The following is a 22,353-nucleotide window of genomic DNA, read 5'->3' as shown; positions in this document are numbered from 1 at the left end:
GAGGATTCCTGGGGAGGGACCGGGCAGGCAGCAGCCTGCAGGGAGAGAGGAGACCCAGGGGGGCCTGGCCGGTCTCCTTGAGAGCCTGCAGAGTCTTACTTGACACACAATCCTTTGTCCCACTAACCTTGTGACCTGGTTTTGAAGATGAGAGCAGAGGATCAGGAAGGGGGGCAGGGCTGCGACTCAGAGACACCGATGGTCACTGTGGTCTCCAAGGTTAGAGCCAGTGCCAGCCTCACAGCACAGCCCAAACGCAGCCGCCCTTCTCCGCGCCGCGCCCAGAGCTGGCGAGGCGGCCGCGCCCCTGAACCTGCTTGGAAACCGCAGGTTCTGGAAGTCATCTTGAACTCGCCGCCCACTCCCGGAAAAGACACCCAGGTGTCCAGGCCGGTGTCTGTTCCTTGCAGGTGGACCTGAAGCGCTCCTCTGTGGTCTCAGAGCCAGGGGCCAAGAGCAGAGTGAGGACAAACCCTGCGGACAGGAAGGGGCCACCAGCCAAGGGCTGCGCGCAGCCCTGGACGCTGCGCCCAGAGCCCGCGGGGGGACGCTGGGGACTTCTCACCTACAGAACCGTGCCACGCCGAATCCGTGTGGCTGTGTGGCGGCTCTGGGAACACAAGTGCCACCTGGGACGCCAGCCCCGCGCTTCCCCGCCCTCTCCCCGACCACCATGCAGGGCCAGCCGCCGGCATCTGAAAGCACCCAGCGGTAGGGGTGCGCGGCTGACGCCGGGCGCCCTGGGCGAAGCTGTGCCCCTCCCCCGACGGCAGATGCGATCCAGATGCGGAGGGCGGGGCCAGGGGCTGGAGGGGAGAGCCGGGTTGGGGGTGAGGGTACCAGGGCCCCAGAGCGGTCCCAGGCTTGCGGGAGGGGCCGTCGGGGGAGCGGCCTGGGGGCTCCGGAGGGCGCGGCGGGCAGGCGGGGTTAGCCTGGGGGAGTGGTGCTGGGGTCAGGTTACTTCCCTTTAAAAAGACGGGACGGGAGGCGCCCGTCCAGGCGGGGAGCGGCGGGGCGGCCCGCGTCCAAGGAGCGCGCGGCTCAGGCAAGTGGGGCGCGGCCGGAGAGGCGGGCGCGCGGGGTGGGGTTGGGGGGGCGCTGCGGGGCCGTTGGGTGGGCGGGGGCTGCAGGAGCCGAGGGCCCGCGACAGTCAGCGCGAGCAGAGAGCCGGACAGCTGCGCCGGACGCTTCCTTCTCAGATGGGTAAACCGAGGGCCGAGGGGAGCCAAGAATTCTCGGTGCCCAGCGCCCACTCGGATCTCACGGCCAAATGGGCGCCACCGCAGGCTGGACGACCTCCCATCCGGGGGCGGCCCCAGGCTGGGGAGGGGGCGGCGATCCCAGTGGGCAGCCAGGCCAGCTCTGGGCGTGCCGCCGACGGGGGTGGGCGGAGCCCGAGATGAGAGACCCTTCCAGGGGCTGCTTGGGGTCTCCGTCCGGCCTCCACCGGAACCGGGGTGCAGCCTGGGGTCGCAGGCGCTGTCCCTGGCCCCTGGCTTTTGCTGCGTGGGCGAAGCCCTGCATCCCAGGCACGCTGAAAAACTGGGTCTCTTGGTTTAAATGCCGGTTTCCAAGCCCATTGCACCTGGGGCGCCCCCGAAATAGGGCCTGCGGGGGCCTTATCCCTGCCCATCTTTGAAGTCCCCAGTTGTGCAAGCAGCATTGGCCTGGGGCTGGGGACTTGAGTCTTCTTTCTCCTACTCCACCGGTCCCAGCTGCCGGCACCAACCAGGCGGTGGGGATGGGTGGTTGGACAGAACACTGGTTCCTCACCTTCCGTCAGCATGGCTTGGCCCTGAGACCCTGGATCCTCCCCGGAGTCCCCTGGGCTTCAGTTGAATTAAACCTGCCAAGGTGGCTTCTGGGCTGGTGGGTTTGAGGAGGGACCGTAGGCATGTATGTGGGCGGGGTTGGCCAGGAGGAAGTTAGAGGGCCAGCTCACTGCGGGCCGGCTGGCCCAAGCCCACTGTCATCACCTCCAGCCGCCTCCCCGAGGAGCCCTGGAGTCTGAGGCTGGCCCAGGAGCACAGGGGCCGCCCCAATGCTGCCATTTCACAGATGGGAAAGTAGGAGGCAGCTCAGTCCCCTTCCTGCTATTCCCCAGCATCTCCTGGGGGTGGGGAGGGAGGGGCCAGCTCCCGAAGCCAAGTCCTCCAGCCCCTTTTGCTTCCAGAATTTCACTGCAAGACCCCCTGAGCAGGTCAGTGGGGATCCCTGGGCACTGGGCCCAGTTGCTCTGCTTGTGGCTTTGGACGAAGATCTGGGACCCCCTCGCTGGGGGCTTTTCGAGGCTCCCAGAGGGATGGCATGGACAGTGGCCCGCTGCTCACACAGCAGCATGGACACCCTTCCCTGGCCTGCGCCCCACCCCCTGTGTCTGTCCCCAGAGCCCCTGCAGGGGCCCTAGCCACACCTTTGGAGGCAGGGCCAGGGTCCCTGCTGGCCAAACAGTTCCAGCCCCCCAGTCCCCACCAAGTCCTGGTCTGCGTGAAAGGGTGCGTGTCCCCTCCTGTGGGCTTTAGCGCTCATGGGCACTGCTAGAGGGGTACCTGGGGGCTGCACGGGGGGTTACACAGATGGAGCCACCAGGCAGCATCTGCAGCCCCCTCCCCCAAGGGCCCCCTCTGCACCCCACCCGAGCACTCTGTTTTAGGCTGGAGAAGCTGAAGGGAACCGATTTCCCATCAAGGCTTCTACAGTTCTCACAGGATGGACAACAACTCAGGGGCTCCCAGAGGAAGTGCCCTGGGGGCTGGCCCCGGGCCCAGACTGACACAGCTGTCTGTGCTGGGGAGGGGCCGTGTCCCAAGCTGGGCCCAGCCTCTTCCCCGCCCCTCGAGCTGCTCCTTCAGAGCAGACAAAGGGGCTGCAGGTTGTCCTGAGGCCCCGCCCAGCCGCAGGTGCAGGTGGGCACACGGGGAGTGAGAATGGGGAGGGCCCTGACACTGGCCGTGCGCGCCCAGGCCCTCAGCGTCTTCATGCTGGGACAGAAGGCATCTCTGAAGGCGCGTGTGGAACCAAGCAGCCTCCAAAGGCCAGGGCTGGGCCAGGCTGAAGCCAGGAGTCAGGAGTTGCCTTCGGGTCTCCCTCGTGGGTGCAGGGGCCCAAGCACTTGGGCATCTTCCGCTGCTTTCCCAGGTGCATTAGCAGGGAGCTGGTTCTGGAGAGGAGCAGCGGGACTGGAACCGGCGCCCATACAGGATACTGGCGTTGCAGGCGGCGACTGCCCACTGTGCCACAGCGCGGGCCCCTTATGGATTGTAACATTGGGGTTTTTAGTCTAGAAGCACTTTTGTGTCCGGAACGAGGACAAAGGAAGAGCCATAGAAAGGCTGCTGTGTTTGGATGGGCGGGGGTCTGGGCAAGGGTCTGGGCCCACGCTCCAGCAGCCACAGTGGTGCCGGCCCCAGAGCCACACAGAATGGCATAGGGGCCCCCAAAGCAGCTACAGGAAAATGGTAAGGCCTACCTAGGTGAACAGTTTTTAAACCAATAGTAGTGAATTGAAATGCATACCCCCCAAAAAAGTATAATAATAATAATTCAACCACAATGTGATGGTCTTTAAAAAAAAAGATGTATTTTATTTGAAAGGCAGAGTGACGGGGGTGGGGGAGAGAGAGTGCTTCTGTCCTCTGGCTTACTCTCCACACAGCAGCAATGGCCCAGGCTGAAGCCAGGAGCCGGAAATCCACCCGGATCTCCCACATGAGCGGAAGGGGCTCAAGCACTTCCCAAGTGCATTACTGGGGAGCTCCATCAGAAGTGGAGCCGCTGGTGCTGTCACGGGGCTCGCAGGAGGCCAAGGTCACAGGCAGTGGCTTCATCCATTGCATTGCAGCGCCAGCCCCATTGTCAAGGTCTTACTGCTCCAAGGAAAAACATCAGCAGGCAACATGGGGAGCCTCGCCGGGGCTCGCAGGAGCCCAGGCAGGGGTGCGCCCAGGGCCACATTCCCGCTCTCACTGCTGTCTCTCGTTTTCATGTCGCACTATTTCTCCTTTTCCCCGTGTGCTGGGTGCTGTGCCTGGTGCACAGGCGCTGGGCGGCCTGCCCTGGGCAGCACCACTCACGTCAGCCCACAGGACCAGTGGGCAGTAGACGGAGAAAAGGCGAGACCCTGGGACCAGCTTGGGAGGGGACGGGGGAAGAGGTCAGAGCATGGAGCACAGGGTAGTGAGGCTGGAGCACACCAGACCTGTAGGCCACGGCAAGCATTGTGCAGGTTATGTCTAGAGCCACAGAGCCCGCCCTGGGGGCCCGGGTCTGCCTCGTGGTTGCCTCTAACCGCGTAGCTGGCCTCTTCCCAAGTTCTGCGATAGAGGTGTGAGTTGGAGGCTGGGGAGGCGTGGCCCAGATGCACTGCCGTGCCTGTTGAGAGCTGGGTTTTGAGGAACAAGTAGGAGTTTGACAGGAGGGAGGGAACAGGATGAGCCAAGGCACAGCGGTGTGCAAAAGCCACGGGATTCTGGAAATGCTGGCAGCTGGAGCCAAGGCCGCACAGACCGGAGCTGGGGTTTCCATCTGAAGGCCCTGAGAGGCTGGGGATGGCTGGGAGCAGGAGGGTCCCTGTGCTGAGGCATGCTGGGGGCAGGGGGTGGGGCCAGCCTGGGGCCTGCGCAGGCTGGCGTGGTGCCCTGAGCCCAGACCGCTCACCACAGCGCCAGCCTCGGGCTGCCTGCTGCGCCAGCCTGGAAGGCCAGAGGCCCTGTCCAAAAAAGAAAAGATTCCAGGCAGCTGGGCCCCGTGGTCTGCGTCCAAGGCAAACAGGAAGAGACCACAACGGGCCTGAAGCCTCTGCCTTTGTTTGCGGAAGGGATTAGGCCCCGTGGCCTTGTGGGGCTCCCTGCTGTAGGCGTGGGGAGGGGGCCCCAGGCTGAGCCGGGGTGCAGGGGCCGCAGGCTGGCCTCCCCCAGCAGGCTTAGCCCTGATGGAGGGTGGTGGGGAGCCTGTGCCATGTCGCCCTGGCAGCCAGCGTTGCCTCTGGAACCCACCCCGGGGGGCTTCCCGTCGGTGCCCAGGCCTGAGCAGAGCGGCGGTTGCTGGCCACCGCATCCGCTGGCCTCTGCCCACGCCCCAGGGGCTGCTTTCCACAGAACTTGCAGGCTCTGAGCACCCACCCACGCCTGGGACTCTCCCGGGGACCCGGTCTGCAGAGCCTGGGTGAGAGGGTGAGAGGCGGCGGTCACTCACCCCCCTTTCCCGCGCTTGAACCTGAATGAATGGATCATCGTGTCCATCCACGGGCGCGTGCATTTGTTCAGCAAGGCCTCGTGCCCACTCCGGGGTGATGGGGGTGGCAGAGAATGAGGTGTTCGAGGAGCAGCCAGGCACGGGAGCCCCCAAGGCCCTGCCTGCCTGCCATGGGTGGCCAGGGGTTCAGAGATGCGGCAGGTGCGGGCCAGGGTCGGGAAAAGACAGAAGCCGCAGTCTCCAGCGAGGACCCTCTCCCGGACTCACTCAGGGTTCATCCGCCCATCCACGCTGTCACTCAGCCCTGACAGATGGGGCGGGAGTTTGGGCTGCTTGGGAGACCTGCACCCCCCATGCCGGAGTGCCTGGTTCGAATCCCAGCTCTTCCATTTTTGCTCCAGCTTCCTGCTAATGCGCACCCAACGTGGGAGACCCAGATAAGAGTTCCAGGGTCCTGACTTCTCACCTGGTCCAGCCCTGGCTGTTGTGGGCAACTGGGGAGTGAACTAGCAAAGGGGAGTTCTCTCTCTCTCCTCTCTTTCTCTCTCTCCTCTCTTTCTCTCTCTCTCCTCTCTCTTCTCTCTCTCTCCTCTCTCCTCTTTCTCTCTCTTTCCTCTCTCTCCTCTCTTTCTCTCCTCTTTCTCTCCTCTCTTCTCTCTCTCCTCTCTCTCCTCTCTTTCTCTCTTTCTCTCTCTCCTCTCTTTCCTCTCTCTCTTTCTCTCTCTCTTTCTCTCCTCTCTCTCTCTCCTCTCTCTTTATCTCTCCTCTCTCTCTCCTCTTTCTCTCTCTCCTCTCTCTCCTCTCTCTCTTTCTCTCCTCTCTCTCTCCTCTCTCTCCCCCCCTCTCCTCTCTCTCCTCTCTTTCTCTCCTCTCTCCTCTTTCTCTCTCTTTCCTCTCTCTCCTCTCTCCTCTCTTTCTCTCCTCTCTTCTCTCTCTCTCCTCTCTCTCCTCTCTTTCTCTCTCTCCTCTCTTTACTCTCTCTCTTTCTCTCCTCTCTCTCTCTCCTCTCTCTCCTCTCTTTCTCTCTCTCCTCTCTTTCTCTCTCTCCTCTCTCTCTTTCTCTCCTCTCTCTCTCCTCTCTCTCCCCCCCCTCCTCTCTCTCCTCTCTTTCTCTCCTCTCTCCTCTTTCTCTCTCTTTCCTCTCTCTCCTCTCTCCTCTCTTTCTCTCCTCTCTTCTCTCTCTCTCCTCTCTCTCCTCTCTTTCTCTCTCTCCTCTCTTTACTCTCTCTCTTTCTCTCCTCTCTTTCTCTCTCTCTTTCTCTCCTCTCTCTCTCTCCTCTCTCTCCTCTCTTTCTCTCTCTCCTCTCTTTCTCTCTCTCCTCTCTCTCTTTCTCTCTCTCTCCTCTCCCTCCTCTCTCTCCTCTCTCTTTCTCTCCTCTCTCCCCTCTCTCTCTCCTCTCTCTTTCTCTCTTTCTCTCTTTCTCTCCTCTCTCCTCTCTCTCTCTCCTCTCTCTCCTCTCTTTCTCTCCTCTCTCCTCTCTCTCTTTCTCTCCTCTCTCCTCTCTCTCTTTCTCTCCTCTCTCTCTTTCTCTCTCCCTTTCTCTCTCTCTCTCCTCTCTCTCCTCTCTTTCTCTCTCTCCTCTCTCTCTCTCTCTCTCTCTCTCCCCTCTCCTCTCTCTCTCTCTCCTCTCCTCTCTCTCTCCTCTCTCTCTCCTCTCTCTCTCTCCTCTCTTTCTCTCTCTCTCCTCTCTCTCTCCTCTCCCTCTTTCTCTCTCTCCTCTCTCTCCTCTCTTTCTCTCTCTCTCCTCTCTCTCTCTCTCCCCGACTCTGTCTCTCAAATAAAAGTGCTAAGTGCCAATGTTATGTTCAGCACCTACCACATGCCAGGCACCGTGCCAAGGGCTGGTGACCAGAAACAGCCAAGACCCTGGCTTGCAGGGCCTATGGTCCAGGCCTCCAGTCATCGTCACAAGAAGCAAACGGCCAAGCGTGCTCAGAGCCAGGGTTTGAGGGAGAAGGTTATGGCGCTGATGGAGCTCCTGGGGGCTTGGCCTGGTGCGAGCACCCAGGGCGGCTTCTCTGAGGGAGACGTGAAGGATGAACAGGGCAAGGTGTTTCTGGCGGCAGGAGGAGCAGCATGTGCCAAGGCCCTGTGGTAGAAGGCTGGAGTGGCCGGAACTGTGTGACGGGGGAGCGTGATGGGCCTGAGGCTGGAGAGCGGGCAGGCTGGTCGCTGCTAGACCAGGGGTTTGGGTCCCCAAGAGCCAAAGGAAGGTTTTAAGCGTTGGTGCGAAGCGATCTCATGTGTGTGGCGAGCAGGTTTGAGGGTCCCAAGTGGAAGTGGGATGAGGTGCGGCAGTACACAGGGACGGGGTGACGGGGATGTAGGGTGAGGGTCGCGAGGCGGGAGGCGTGCCGCTTTGAGAGCTCGGAGCTTCTCATCTCCCGAGCACGGGAAGAGCGGCCGAGCTGTGGGTCAGACGGAGGGAGTGGCCGCTGGGCTCTGCCTGTGGCGTCCAGTGTGGCTTCCCAGCAAATCTGTCATTAGAGGAAAGAGGTCGAGAAAGGAACCTGCGCCAGGTCACGGCTGGGAAGAGGTTAAGCTTCCAGCAGCCTCCTGGCTTAGGAAGAGAAAAGGCAGAGCTAATCACCCAGAGTGGAGTCCGGAGTCGCTTTATTCTGAGCTAATTGAGGACTTGGGACGGGCAGGGGCTGGGAGAAGTCCCTGCTGGGCAAGGACTGGCAAGGTGGAGGCGGGGCCTTGTGGCCCAGGAGCCCCTGGCGACTCCCTGGCCATGGCTGTGTGCTCTGTGCGTGTCCCATCTGGGGTGCCTGGGAAACATCTCCCCACCCCCTGACTGTAACCCCCATCCTACCGCTGCAGCTGCCCCTGGGGTCCGAAGCCACCCACTCCAGCCTGTAACCTGACACTGTTTGCCCCCAGCAGGCGCCCCTGAGCCACATTCCCAACACCGAGCCTGGACCAGCCCCTGCCTGGTGCAGTGACCTTCGCCTGTCTGAGCCTTGGTTAATTTTTGCCCAGTTGAAAGGCACGGGGCTCCTCCCCTTGGGGGATATAAGCCTGGCCCCGGGCTGCTCCGGTCCCTGCCTGGCCTGAGCTGCCCCAGCTCCCTCCCTGCCTCGCCATGGCCAAGGGCTTCTACATTTCCAAGTCGCTGGGCATCCTGGGTATCCTCCTGGGCGTGGCCGCCCTGTGCACCATCGTGGCCCTGTCCGTGGTGTACGCCCAGGAGAAGAACAAGAACACATCTCAGAGCCCCAGCATGGCCCCCTCAAACCCCACTGCCACCTCCTCCCCGGCCACCACCCTGGACCAGAACCTGCCATGGAACCGGTACCGCCTGCCCAAGACGCTCATCCCTGACTCCTACAACGTGGTCCTGAGGCCCTACTTGAGTCCCAACAGCCAAGGCCTCTACATCTTCACCGGCTCGAGCACCGTGCGGTTCACCTGCCAGGAGGCCACCAATGTCATCATCATTCACAGCAAGAAACTCAACTACACCATCACACAGGGGCACCCGGTGGTGCTGCGGGGCGTGGGGGGCTCCCAGCCCCCTGCCATCGCCAGCACAGAGCTCGTGGAGCTCACCGAGTACCTGGTGGTGCACCTCCAGGGCCAGCTGGTGGCGGGCAGCCAGTACGAGATGGACACCCAGTTCCAAGGCGAGCTGGCCGACGACTTGGCGGGCTTCTACCGCAGCGAGTACATGGAAGGCAACGTCAGAAAGTAAGCCGGGGCTGGGGCTGCCTGCCGGGGAGGTCCTAGGTGCTGAGGAAGAGCCCCAGGACTCCCCCCTCCGAGGGGGCTGTGGAAGGGAGCCCTCGCCCACCTGGGAGGGAGGAGACGCAGGTGTGCCCTGCACAGATGGGAGAGACACGTGCCCAAGCTCCCCAGCCAGTGCAGTGATGGGACCTGCGTAGACTTAGACTGAACCCCGAAGCAGCACCTGTCTCTTCCCCCAAGCCAGCTGGCGGGACGGGAGGCAGAGAGGGCAGGGATGCGGCTGGAACGGCCTCCCGAGCACCCCTTCCTCTGCAAAGCCCTCCCCCACCCCTGCACACACACTCCCCTGACTTCTGGGTTTGCACAGGGTGGTGGCCACGACACAGATGCAGGCTGCAGATGCCCGGAAATCTTTCCCGTGCTTTGATGAGCCGGCGATGAAGGCCACGTTCAACATCACGCTCATCCACCCCAGGGACTACACGGCCCTGTCCAACATGCTTCCCAGAAGTGAGTGGGTCGGCCCGGGCCCCGGGGTGCAGGGCGGGAGGGAGCGTGTGTCCCCACATGTTCCTGTGTTCCGTGCCCAAAAGGCAGCACTGCACTCCCAGAAGACCCCAACTGGACCGTCACGGAGTTCCACACCACCCCCAAGATGTCCACGTACCTGCTGGCCTACATCGTCAGTGAGTTCACGAACATAGAAGCTCAGTCACCCAATAACGTCCAGGTACGTCCTGGGCCCCGGCTAGCACAGCCCCACTCCAGCTTCTCCATGCTTAGGCACTGTCCGAACCCAGCCCCGAACGCTGCCAGACACGTGGTGGTGGCTGTGACCAATGTTATTCCCCAGAGACCCTCCCTGGGAGCCACAGCCCCTCAGGGCACCACCCCCCCCACACCAGCTTCTCCGGCTAACCTGCATGGGCCCCAGCCCTGGCCCGTAGAGGGCTTCCCCCGGTCCAAGAGGGGCTTCTGACCTCTTTCTGCCGCCTTGCAGATCCGGATCTGGGCTCGGCCCAGTGCCATCAGCGAAGGCCACGGCCAGTACGCCCTGAATGTCACGGGCCCCATCCTAAACTTCTTTGCCAACCATTATAACACTCCCTACCCGCTCGAAAAATCTGGTGAGTGAGGGGCCTTGAGGAGGGAGGCAGGGGCTGGGGCGCCCCACCCAGAGGCCGTTGGCCCACGAGATGCCCTCTCTCCCCAGACCAGATCGGCCTGCCCGACTTCAACGCCGGGGCCATGGAGAACTGGGGCCTGGTGACCTACCGGGAGAGCGCCCTGCTTTTCGACCCCCTGGTGTCCTCCATCAGTAACAAGGAGCGGGTGGTCACCGTGGTTGCCCACGAGCTGGCCCACCAGGTAGCCCCCATCCTGGGGTGTGCTGGGAGAGGAGGGGGCGGGGCTGTGATAGGCTCTGCCCTGAGCCGCTGCAGAGGGAGGGGCCCTGGCAGGGCAGCAGGGAGGGGGTCCCAGTGATGCCAGGAAAGCCCCCAGGGCCTGGACCGGTGGCTGCTAGGCCAAGGGCAGGGCCAGTGCTGTCCCAGCCACTCGGGGAAGCGCGTGGCTTTGGGGCTGACTCCCTTCTCTGGCAGTGGTTTGGGAACCTGGTGACCGTGGACTGGTGGAATGACCTGTGGCTGAACGAAGGCTTCGCCTCCTACGTGGAGTACCTGGGTGCTGACTACGCAGAGCCCACCTGGAATCTGGTGAGCCAGCTGCACCTCCGGGGGTGGGGGCTGGGGCCGGCAGGTGGAGGAACCACGCCCACCCGCCAGGCCAGACTGCTGATGGCCGAGGTGGTGGATTATTGTGCAGAAAGACCTCATAGTGCTGAACGAACTGCACTCGGTGATGGCCGTGGACGCCCTGGCCTCCTCCCACCCTCTGTCCTCCCCCGCCGACGAGGTCAACACACCCGCCCAGATCAGCGAGCTCTTCGACTCCATCACCTACAGCAAGGTGCTGCCCCGGCCCTGCCACGGTCATGGGCTCGGGGAGGGAGATGGGGCACAGCGGGCGGGACAGCACCCTGGTCCTCCCACAGCCTCCTCATCCCCTCCCTGGCTGCCTCCGCAGGGCGCCTCTGTCCTTAGGATGCTGTCCAGCTTCCTGACCGAGGACCTGTTCAAGGAGGGCCTGGCGGTGAGCACAGATTCCCTGGCCAGACCTGGGGGTGGCTCTCTTGGCTCTCCGCCCACCCCAAGCTTGGCACTCACACGGTCTGTCTTCCCACAGTCCTACCTGCACACTTTTGCGTACCAGAACACCATCTACCTGGACCTGTGGGAGCACCTGCAGCAGGTGGGTAACAGCCAGCCCCCGAGGACTTCAGCCGGGGGTGCGGTGAGGGGGCTGTCCTGAGTGCTGGGGGCAGCACAGGTAAGAGAAGGTGCTGGGCTCTGCTGTTTCCAGCTGGGGCAGGCCCCGGAGAGCCCTGGTTGCTTGTCTGTGCAATGGGTGTGCTGATGGCTCCAGGGACAGGAGCTTCCTCTTAGTGGGGAGGACACAGTCCCGGGGCTTCCTGAGCCTGGATCCTCCTCCCCTACCCAGAACTTTGGAGCCAGTCTTTGCCCGACTCAGCACTCCTGGCTGCCCTGTGCCCCATCCAGCTCCTGTCTGTGGCCAAACCCTTTGCCCACCACGCCCACCCGCCTGCCTGTCTGCCCTTGCAGCCACCCCGCCTGACCCCGCCCCACTTGGGGCTGGAGTCCACACTCTCCCCTGTGGGCCCCCCCATCCGACACCAGCCTCCTTAGCTGAGGTCGTGGCCTCTTTCAGTGCAAGAACCCATCCCCCACAACACTAGATTCCAGTCCAGCTGCCCCCTTCCACTCCCTGCTCCCCGTGGCCACTGCCCTGCCAGTCCCCATGGCCAGTCCCACCTGCAAGGGGCAGCCAGGGTCTTGTCCAGGCCCCGGGTCCATCCTGGCCATCTCCAGCCCGGCCTCCCCTCCCCTGCCCCCTCCCTCCCTCAGGCCTGCTCCCTGCATAGCTGCAGCAGGACCCTGGCTGCTGCCTCCCCACCAGGACCCCCGGGACTGCCCCAGGCAGGTGGGGACAGCCTTGCACTTTGCTCTGCTGCAGGCTGTGAACAGCCAGTCGGCGATCCAGCTGCCCGCCTCTGTGCGCGACATCATGGACCGCTGGATCCTGCAGATGGGCTTCCCGGTCGTCACCGTGAACACAACCAACGGGGTCATCTCCCAGCATCACTTCCTCTTGGACCCCACGTCCAATGTCACTCGCCCGTCAGACTTCAAGTGAGCATGCAGGGTGCCGGGGGCCAAGCCTGGTGTCTGAGACTGTGGGCAGGCGCTCACCGCCCGCTGCCGGTCTCTGGTTGCAGCTATCTGTGGATTGTTCCTGTCTCGTCCATGCGGAACGGCATGCAGCAGCAGGAATTCTGGCTGGAAGGCGTCGAGCAAAGTAACCCTACCCTGTGCTCATGGGTGATGCTCGCCCCACACTCCCAGCTGCGTGCTGGGGGCTGTGCGGGCATGGGGAGGGTCCCAGCCTCTGCTTTGCTGCTGCCCGGCTGTGTGACCCTGGGCAAACTACCATCCCTCTCTGCTCGCCATGTCAGCATCCGTGAAATGGGGCTGAGAACACTGGGCTGGGTGAGGGTTAAAGGGGAGAAGCCATAGAAAAGTCTTCAGGCACAGGCTGGCACAGGGTTGCAACAGTCCCACCCTGCCAGGCATGAGGGAGTGAAGGTCACAGCCAAATAACTCTGTCTGGGCCCAGGCTGGCAGTGAGAGGGAGGGAGAGAGCAGTGAACAGCATCCAGCGCCTGTGATTGGGCTACTGGGGTAGGGGGCTGGGAATGAAGGAACTTGCGTTTCACAGAGTAGTCAGGGAAGGCTTCCTGGAGGAGGTGAGCTAGTCAGGAAGAATGGGCATTAGCCAGGCTAACGCAGCCCGGAGAGGAGGCCATGGCTGCCTGAGCAGCCCCTTGCTCCAAAGCTCTGGTCCCTCCCACAGCCCAGAACTCCCTGTTTAGAGTGGAAGGCGACAACAACTGGATCCTTGCGAACCTCAACGTGACGGGGTATTACCAGGTGAACTACGATGAAGGCAACTGGAAGAAGCTTCAGACGCAGCTGCAGACCAACCCCTCGGTGGGTGGCCCCTGCGCCAGGACGCGCCGCGGGACTGCAGGGCCGCACGCTTGCTCCCGTGGCCAGCCCGAGCTCACACACTCCGCTTCCCTTGCAGGTCATCCCTGTCATCAACCGGGCGCAGATAATCCACGACGCCTTCAACCTGGCCAGGTGACGGCAGGTTCCCTCTCAGGGCAGCAGGCTCCCCGGGCTCCCTCCCTCGGTCCCAGCACACCCACTTCACAGATGCCACTCGGCTCGCAAGTGAAAGGGGGTGGGTGGAGTTCATAGCAGAGCCTTTTTCTTGTGAGCTGAGTGGCCTTGGGACAGTCAGGTCACTTCTTTGAGCCTCGGTCTTCTCATCTGTAAAATGGGTACAATGAGCGAGGGCCCTGGTTGCTGCATTCCCCATGGCAAATGCTGGCTCGCTGGGACCTCGGGCTCCTGGAAGGCCCATTCTTGAGAGCTTGGACTGGGTTTCCAGCTGTGGCTGAGCTGGGGGCCGTGCTTACTTGAGCGCCTCTGTTTTTTTTTTTTCCCAGTGCCCAAAAAGTCCCCGTCACACTGGCGCTAGATAACACCCTCTTCCTGATCCGAGAGACCGAGTACATGCCCTGGCAGGCGGCCCTGAGCAGCCTGAACTACTTCAAGCTCATGTTCGACCGCTCCGAGGTCTACGGCCCCATGAAGGTAGGGGCCCCATGAAGGTATGGCACCGCCCGGTGGGGTCCCAGGGTGTCCACGCGCCCAGCATCGGGAGCTGCCGGGAAGATTTCCTGGTCAAGTCCTTTCCTGAGCGCAGGCCTGATGGAGGGGGGCGGGAGGGAGAGGTCGCAGAGGTGGAGGGAGACGGGACTGAGCAGGTGCAGTGGTTAATGCAGAGCGGGGCGGAACGGCACGCCTGCGGCTTGCGGCAGAGTTTGCCACTTTGAAATGCGGGAAGAGAATGCTTTGGGCAGGCCCAGAAAAGGCCCCTGTGCAGGGGAGGTGGCCACAGAAGACCTGTCCTTGCACAGCTGTGTGGCCTGGCCACCTCCCCGTCTCGGCCCAGGGAGCAGGCCCCTCCCTGCCGGGGGAGGCGCTGGATGAATTTTATGGGAGGGAAGCCAGCTTGTTGTGGCTGAGGTTAAGTGGGTAGGGTGTTCCTGGCAGCGCTGTTGACAAAGACATGAAACAGACAAGAAACCCAGGAAACACTGGGGTGTCCAACAGCTGGGGATTGGTTAGGCTAAGGTAGCACCCCCGTGTGATGGGATGTTACGGGGCCATCAGAGCGTGCTTGAGGAGGTAATTTTTTTATGAAAAAAAAAAAAAAGTAAAATTAAGGATCTACAGCCAATCGTGGTGAGCGAGGTGCTTTGGTGGAGGAAGTTCCAAGTCTGTGACCTGCTTGCCCCGATGCCGTTCCGCCCCCCCCCCCCAGGAACTCAAATCATAAAAGGAGAGGGGACTTCAAAACCTGCACTCCCCACCAGTGCCTGGGGGGGGGTCCGGCTCCTTGCTGCGGTGCCCCACCCCGGGGAAGCAGCAGGTGATGGCCCAAGTGCTGGGGTCCCTGCCACCCATGTGGGAGACCCTGATGCAGTCCAGACTCCTGGCTTTGGCCTGGCTCAGCTCCAGCTATTAGGGGAATTTAGGGAGTGAACCAGTGGATGGGAGGTCTGTGTGTGTGTGTGTGTTTGTGCGTGTGCGCGTGTGTTTCAAATAAAATAGTTTTTTTCAAGACTCATAGCTCATAGGAAAATGGAATGAAATAAGTTTATTTTGGTGCAAAGGATGTTAAGAGCCATCATTTTTCGTAATTCCCCCTTTTCCTGAGCTTTTTAAAGACCTCCTGTATATATGACTTAAGGAAATTTCTGCACCAAAATGAACTTCTCTTTTTCATCCCACTGTCCCGTGAGCTTTTGCACACGCGCTCGGATCTGAGCCCCTGCGGTATTGTGACTGAGCCCAATTCTCAGCTGAGCCACAGAGCTGAGTTCCGCCCACCTGTGACTGACAGGTGCGGGAGGGGACATCCGGGAGCTTGAGGTTTTTCCGGGGGGCGGGGGGTGCCCTCTCCTGCATGGCCCCTTGTGGTTTCTGAAGCCCAGGGAACTCTCTCCGGGGTTCTCTCTCAAGAGCAGCACGGCTTCCAGAAAGGGCGACTGGGCTTAGAGGCTTCTGGGTAGGCACATCGTGCCCCCCTCCCCGGGTGTTCACGGCCAGGGGCCTCTCCCAGAGGAGGGCTCTGCACGCGAGCAGCCGGGCTCTCCTCTCAGCCCTGGTGGGCTTGGCTGCGGCTCTGGCCTCGTCCTTCAGCTGCAAACAGCTAGGCGACCACGCTGCTCCAAGTTTCGCCCACCCGTCAGACCAAGCAGAAGTCTCTGGGTCATGGTACGGCAGGCACCAGGATTGCACTTCATCCCGGCGGGGGGTGGCCAGAGCCGCCACAGCGGGGACCCCCCGAGGAGTGATCCCAGGCGCTGTAGGCACAGGAGCCTGGGCTTTCTGCCACATTTCTTCCTTGCCCTGGAGGCCCCGGGCGCTCCCTCGGCCAATTTCTTCTGCTCTTGTCTCCCTGTGCGTTAGCTTCCTCCGCCGCCTCCCTGGACTGCATGGGGGGCTGCTCCTTGCACCCTCCTGGGCGGACATGGTGCCTGCCACCCCGTTGCTCAGGGCGAGGCTTCTTAAGCCTTCTTCCTCTCCATCCCCCACCCAAGTTGTCTCTCTCAACCGCTGGGGATCCAGCGTGTCCCCCTGCCTTGGCCCCTGCGTGTCTCACGGCCGTGCTCTGCCGCCGGCTCTCGGGGACTTGGCGGGCCCTGGTGTCTCTCCTTCTGCATTTCCTCCCAGAGGCATTGTTTGTTTTGGGCTCCTTTCAAGCTGGAGGCCAGCACTGTGCCTTTGAGTTTGAGAGCGAGGCCTTAAACGTGATTAGAAGCAGAGCTCTCTTTGGCAGCGCCTGGGGAACTAAAATTGGAAGGATCTAGATCCATTAGCAGCGCCCCTGCACAAGGCTCGCACGCAATCCTGAGCGGAAGCTGGGCGGGCCAGCTGGGGTTAGTCACTGCAGCTCTCACGGCCTCAGAGTTAGTCTAGGCAGGTGCACACTTGCTGGCGAGGCCACGCAGCTCCCCAGACCCTGGGAGCCCCTGTGGCCCTGCGGGGTGGGAACCAAGCCCGCCCTCCCACTGTGTCCAGGCCCCTTCCTGGTTCAGTCCCCCCATGGAGGCTGCTGAGCGCATGGGGGACTTGGGCGTTCAGTTTTCTCGCTCCGTAGACTGGCTCTGCCTGCCTGCAACTCCTGGCTCACCTTTGCCCCTGTAGACCCATCCCTTAAGTTCTTTTGAATTTATTTGTTTACTGAAAAGGCAGAGAGAGAATGAAATTTGCCATCCTCTGGCTCACTCCCCAAAATGCCTGCAAACAGCTGGAGCTGGGTCAAGGCCAAAGCCAGGAGTCTGGAACTCCAACAGAGTCCCCCACACGAGGGCAGGGACCCAACGACACAAGCCATCACCTGCTGCCTCCCAGGGTGCGCATTCGCAGGAAGCTGGAACCAGAAGCAGAGTCAGGCCTCAAGCCCAGGCCCTCTGCTATAGGACAGGGATGGTGTCCCGACCGACCGCTCTTAGCTACCAGGCCAAGGGCTGCACCCCAGCCCCTTAATTTGGAGCCTTGTCTCTCGAGCCCCCTTGCCTTGGGCGCGCCTCCCGCAGGTGCCCAGCTGTGAATTCTCCTGGGTGGCCAAGTCTGGTTCTGCGCGCCCAGCCACCGTGTCCTCTTCCGTTCTCGGGGTTTCTTCCTTCTCCCGCGGTTGCGGGTTCAGCCGGGCACGGGAGCCAGTCTGCCAGGCTGAACCTGAGCCACGGTCCGTGGAGGCGCGAGGCTGGCCTTCCGGGGCCAGATGAAAGGGGCCGTGGGCAGGATTGTAGATGTCCACGCGAGACACCAAAAGGTGCAGACAGCGGGGCAAAGTCTCCACCTTGGAAATGACGGTGGCGGGGGGTTGGGGGGGCTCCATGGGGCCTTCTCCCCCACCCTGTTCTCCTGTGCTTGCTGAATGCCCCGTGGTGGCTTTCAGCACTGGTGGTGGTGGGAGATGCCTGGACCAAGAGAGAGATCTCCCACCTGCTGGCTCCCTCCTCAAATGCCCACAAGTGCTGGAGCTGGGCTGGGCTGGGCTGGGCTGGGCTGGGCTGGCTGCAGTCAGGAGGTGGGAACAGAATCCAGGGCTCTCCCATATGGGGGACAGGGCGGCAAGGCATTGAGCCCTCCCCGCTGCCCCCCAGGCTGGCCATTAGCAGGATCGGAGCTAGGATTTGCACGCAGGCACTGGGGCCTGGGATGCAGGAGTCCCCGAGTGGTGAATGAACCACCGTGCCAAATGCCCGCCACTGCTGGAAGCTTCAGAGAGAGAGAACGGCTCAGCTCGGGCCTGGCGCCTCCTCCCAGCCGCGCGGCGTGGGTCTGTGAAACCGTGTCCTGTGCTCCTTCTGCAGAACTACCTGAGCAAGCAGGTCCGCCCGCTCTTCGAGCACTTCAAAAATATTACCAACGACTGGACGCGGCGCCCGGACACCCTGATGGACCAGTGAGTGAGACCCCCATGGATCTCTCTCTCTCTTTTTAAGATTTATTTATTTATTTGAAAGTCAGAGTTACACAGAGAGAGGAGAGGCAGAGAGAGAGAGGGAGAGAGAGAGAGAGAGAGAGAGAGAGAGAGAGAGGTCTTCCATCCTCTGGTTCACTCCCCAGTTGGCTGCAATGGCCCAGAGCTGCACCGATTTGCAGCCAGGACCCAGGAGCTTCTTCCGGGTCTCCCACGCAGGCGCAGGGGCCCAAGGGCTTGGGCCATCTTCCACTGCTTTCCCAGGCCGTAGCAGAGAGCTGGATCGGAAGTAGAGCAGCTGGGAATTGAACCAGCGCCCATATGGGATGCCAGCACTGCAGGCCAGGGCATTAACCCACTGTACCACAGCGCTGCCCCTGCCCCATGGATCTCAAAGGTCATGGTGACCCCCGGCCATGTTCTCCTGAGCTTTCAATGCCTGGCTGGGCTGAAAGAGGGCCTTCCCCATCTCCCTTGGAGCAGGGGCCCTGCCGGGAGGCGCTGCATGAGCCAAAACCTTTTCATACAGAAGCCCACCCTGAAGCAGGGCACCCCAGCAGCTGGAGGTCACACAGCTCCCAGGGGTTAAGGCTGAGGCCTGAGCCTGCACTGGCCCCTCCAGCCTCCTGGGCTGCTTTGGGGCCCAAGGAAACTAGGCTGAGCGGGCCAGAGTCTCAGACCCAAGCCTGACCTGGAGCTGGGGTACATCTCGGCCAGAGCCTGGACCAAGGGTGCTAACCACGCGCCACCCCTGGGGCAGGTACAATGAGATTAACGCCATCAGCACCGCCTGCTCCAATGGGATTCAGGAGTGTGAGACCCTGGTCTCCGACCTCTTCAAGCAATGGATGGACGACCCCAGTAATAACCCGTGAGCGTCTCCCCGTGCCTCTCCCGTCAGTCCTCCTGTGACTCCTCCATCAGTCTCCCTGTGCCTCCCCCGTCAGTCTCCATGTGCCTCCTCCATCAGTCTCCCTATGCCTCCTCCATCAGTCTCCCCATGCCTCCCCCCGTTAGTCTCCCCATGCCTCCTCCATCAGTCTTCCCATGCCTCCCCCGTCAGTCTCCCCGTGCCTCCTCCATCAGTCTCCCTGTGCCTCCCCTGTCAGTCTTCCTGTGCCTCCCCCATCAGTCTCCATGTGCCTCCTCCATCAGTCCCCCTGTGCCTCCCCCGTCAGTCTTCCCATGCCTCCCTCATCAGTCTCCCCGTGCCTCCTCCATCAGTCTCCCTGTGCCTCCCCCATCAATCTCCCTGTGCCTCCTCCATCAGTCTCCATGTGCCTCCTCCATCAGTCTCCCTATGCCTCCCCCTTCAGCCTCCCCATGCCTCCTCCATCAGTCTCCCTGTGCCTCCCCCATCAATCTCCCTGTGCCTCTTCCATCAGTCTCCATGTGCCTCCTCCATCAGTCTCCCCATGCCTCCCCCTTCAGCCTCCCCATGCCTCCTCCATCAGTCTCTCCTGTGCCTCCCCCTTCAGCCTCCCCATGCCTCCTCCATCAGTCTCTCCTGTGCCTCCCCCTTCAGCCTCCCCATGCCTCCTCCATCAGTCTCCCCATGCCTCCCCCGTCAGTCTCCCCATGCCTCCTCCGTCAGTCTCCCCATGCCTCCCCCGTCAGTCTCCCCATGCCTCCTCCGCCAGTCTCTGCCCCGCCTGCGGCCCCCAGCCCTGGTCTCAGCAGCCCCTTGCCCCCCTCTCCCTGATGCTGCTGCCCCACACCTGACAGCCGCACCCCCCCCCCCCAGGATCCACCCCAACCTGCGCACCACCGTCTACTGCAACGCCATCGCCCTGGGCGGCGAGAGGGAGTGGGACTTCGCCTGGGAGCAGTTCCGCAACGCCACCCTGGTGAACGAGGCCGACAAGCTGCGGTCGGCCCTGGCCTGCAGCAACGAGGTGTGGATCCTGAACAGGTGAGGCTCTGGGCAGGGCGGCCTGGCTGAGGCCTTTCCCACCCGAGCAGCAGCCGCTGGGCTCCACCTGCCTCACACAGGCGATCCCTGCACCCCTGTATGGCCGGGGAGAGGGGAGGGTGTTCCCATTTTACAGATGAGCACACTGAGGTGAGAAGAAGCAAAACTACTTTGCCCAAAGACCTTAAGGTTTCAGCAGTGACAGCCCCGGGTCTGGGGCTGTGTCCTGGGCCCTGAGTCCCTCTGCATATGCAGCCTTCAAGCCCCGTGACACTCGGCATAGCCAGGGACCCTGCAACCTTGCTGCCTCCACTCAGCTCCCTTCTTCTGGGGGAGGTGGGACAAGAGGCCCCTCGGTCCTCTGCACGCCAAGGGGATGTTGAGAGGATGCGGGAAGAGGGCCTGTGTGGGCACACAGCCGGGTCCCTGTGGGCCTGGCTTCCCTCCCGACCCGCAGGGCCACAGCCCTGCCAGTGGTCCTGCAGCCAGCACCCTCCCCTGCCAGGTACCTGAGCTACACCCTGAACCCCGACTACATCCGGAGGCAGGACGCCACCTCCACCATCAACAGCATCGCCAGCAACGTGATCGGGCAGACCCTGGTCTGGGACTTTGTCCAGAGCAACTGGAAGAAGCTCTTTGAGGAGTGAGTCTGGGGGGTGGGGGCGGGGGCCTCGGGCTGGTTGAAGATTAGCCGAGCTTGAGGGCTAGGGTTGGCAGCAGGCGTGGGAAGACGAGGTGTGCTGATGGGGCTGATGGGAGAGTCCTTGGAACATGGGGAGAGCCGGGACCCCTGCAGGCACCCGCCCTGGAGGCCCGTGCACCTGCTGGGCCGGGCCCCTCACGGCTCCTCTCTCCGTGCCCTGCAGTTTTGGTGGCGGCTCCTTCTCCTTTGCCAATCTCATCCGGGCAGTGACCCGCCGGTTCTCCACTGAGTACGAGCTGCAGCAGGTGAGATGCCGGCCTCTCCCGGGCCCCCTCCCAGTCCCAGGGGACAGCTGCCACCCAGCCCTGGCTGAGCATGGGCTCCGTGCGTCTCTGCGCGACCTGGCCTCCAGCCTGGAGGAGGAGGCCGAGTAGCCTGCCCTGGTCAATGCTGCCACTCTCATCAGAAAAATTCATTGTGGAATTTGGAGGTAGGGGAACCTAGGGTGAACCTCTACAGAGCCATGATCCAGGTTTAAAAATTACCAACATCTTGCCAACATTCTTTTGGGATAGGTAATTTCAAAACACATCACAGATAATTGATTTTATCTATAAAGACTGCACAGTCACAGTCATTAGCAAATCCAAGAAAATGGGCAATTCCTTATTGTCATTTTTTTTCTTTAAGTTTATTTATTTGAAAGGCAGAGTTAGACAGACAGACAGAAAGCTCTTCCATCTACTGGTTAACTTCCCAGATGGCCTAAACAGCCACAGCTGGGCCAGGCCAAAGCCAGGAGCCTGGAGGTTGGAGCCCCATTCTGGTCTCCCATGTGGGTGGCAGGGACCCCAAGCACTTGGGCCTTCCCAGGCACATGAGCAAGGAGCCGGATCGGAAGTGGGGCAGCTGGAACTCGAACTGGTGCCCATTCGGGATGCCGGTACTGCAGGCGGTGGCTTTACCTGCTGCGCCGCAGCGCCAGCCCCTTGCCATTCCTTTTTATGGCCAGACGATGCGCGTTTCGTCTGTGCAGCAGAAAATGACACCTGGGCCACTGCCCTTTCTTGGCTGTTACGGATAGTGTTGCTGGGACCGTTCACACAGTTTTGTGTTTTGTTGTTGTTGTTTTTTGTTTTTTTTGTTTTTTTTTTTTTTTTGCAAACACATGTGCTCGTTCCTCCTGGGTGTATTTGGTGACTCTGTTGAACTTCTTGAGGAACCACCACGATGTTCTCCAAAGCATGCCTGCCCTGTGTGTGCAGAGGCCGGGCCCTCCATGTTCTGTCAACACTGGGCTTCTTTTTCTTTGTCTTTTTTGAGTATTGACATCCTGGTAGGTAGGAAGTGCTATCATAATGGTTTTTAAAAACATTTTATTTATTTATTATTTGAAAGGCAGAGAGAGAGAGACTCTTCATTTGCTGCTGCACTCCCCAAATGACTGCAGCAGTTAGGGACTGGGCCAGCCTGAAGCCAGGAGCCTGGAATTCCATCTGGGTCTCCTACATGGAGGCAGGGCCCCAAGCACTTGGGCCCTCCTTCACTGCTTTCCCAGGCACGCTAGCAAGGAGCTGGACTAGAAGTGGAGCTGCGGGGACTTGAACCAGTGCTGTGATACCAGTGCCGCAGGCTGCCCCTTCTTTCCTGTCTGGATTGCACTGAGATTATAATCCAGTTCAAAGCTGACCCAAGCCAATGACCCATGACACTTTCCGGGCCTCCCAGGGCTATTTCGCATCCAGAGGGTAGATGTGGGCTTTGCCCAGGGACTGGTGAATCACTGTCTCCCCCTGTCTCAGGGCCCCGGGGTGGGGGCTGGAGGGGGAGCTGGGGCAGGGAGGGGAGCTGAGAGAAGCTGAGACCCTCGTCTTGCCGGCAGCTGGAGCAATTCAGACTGAACAACCTGGACACAGGCTTCGGCTCGGGCACCCGGGCCCTGGAGCAGGCCCTGGAGCAGACGAGAGCCAACATCAAGTGGGTGCAGGAGAACAAGGAGGCGGTGCTCGCGTGGTTCACGGCAAACAGCGCCTAGTCCCAGGTCCTTCTTGTCGCCTGGCCCCCACGCCCAGGACCCGCCCACGTGTGCCAAGGCAGCGGCTCTGTTCCCAGGGCCTGAGGCACTGTGTCCTCCCTTCCAGGACCAAGTCTCCAGCCCAAGCCTTCCTGCTCTGCCCGTGGGGCCGGCCAGGCCGTCCCGAGCGCCTC

General features: G+C 61.6%; 1 protein-coding gene across 3 annotated transcripts; it reads left to right on the top strand.

Annotated features, from left to right (window-relative positions):
• Window positions 1-920: 920 nt before the first annotated feature.
• Window positions 921-22,338, top strand: ANPEP (alanyl aminopeptidase, membrane; the record flags this gene model as incomplete). Of its 3 annotated transcripts, none has more annotated exon segments than XM_070053247.1 (21): window positions 921-1,045; window positions 8,081-8,884; window positions 9,249-9,391; window positions 9,475-9,611; window positions 9,882-10,008; window positions 10,095-10,249; window positions 10,483-10,596; window positions 10,706-10,849; window positions 10,967-11,032; window positions 11,126-11,191; window positions 11,975-12,150; window positions 12,237-12,316; window positions 12,872-13,008; window positions 13,106-13,161; window positions 13,533-13,680; window positions 17,478-17,569; window positions 18,348-18,458; window positions 19,332-19,499; window positions 20,005-20,145; window positions 20,369-20,450; window positions 22,028-22,338. In XM_070053247.1, coding segments are annotated over 20 exon segments (2,901 nt in total). In that variant the 5' UTR covers window positions 921-1,045; window positions 8,081-8,279.
• Window positions 22,339-22,353: the final 15 nt, after the last annotated feature.

This window comes from Oryctolagus cuniculus, chromosome 12 (assembly GCF_964237555.1).
Source record: "Oryctolagus cuniculus chromosome 12, mOryCun1.1, whole genome shotgun sequence".
Lineage (NCBI taxonomy): Eukaryota > Metazoa > Chordata > Mammalia > Lagomorpha > Leporidae > Oryctolagus > Oryctolagus cuniculus.
This window is presented reverse-complemented; position numbering and strand designations above follow the sequence as displayed.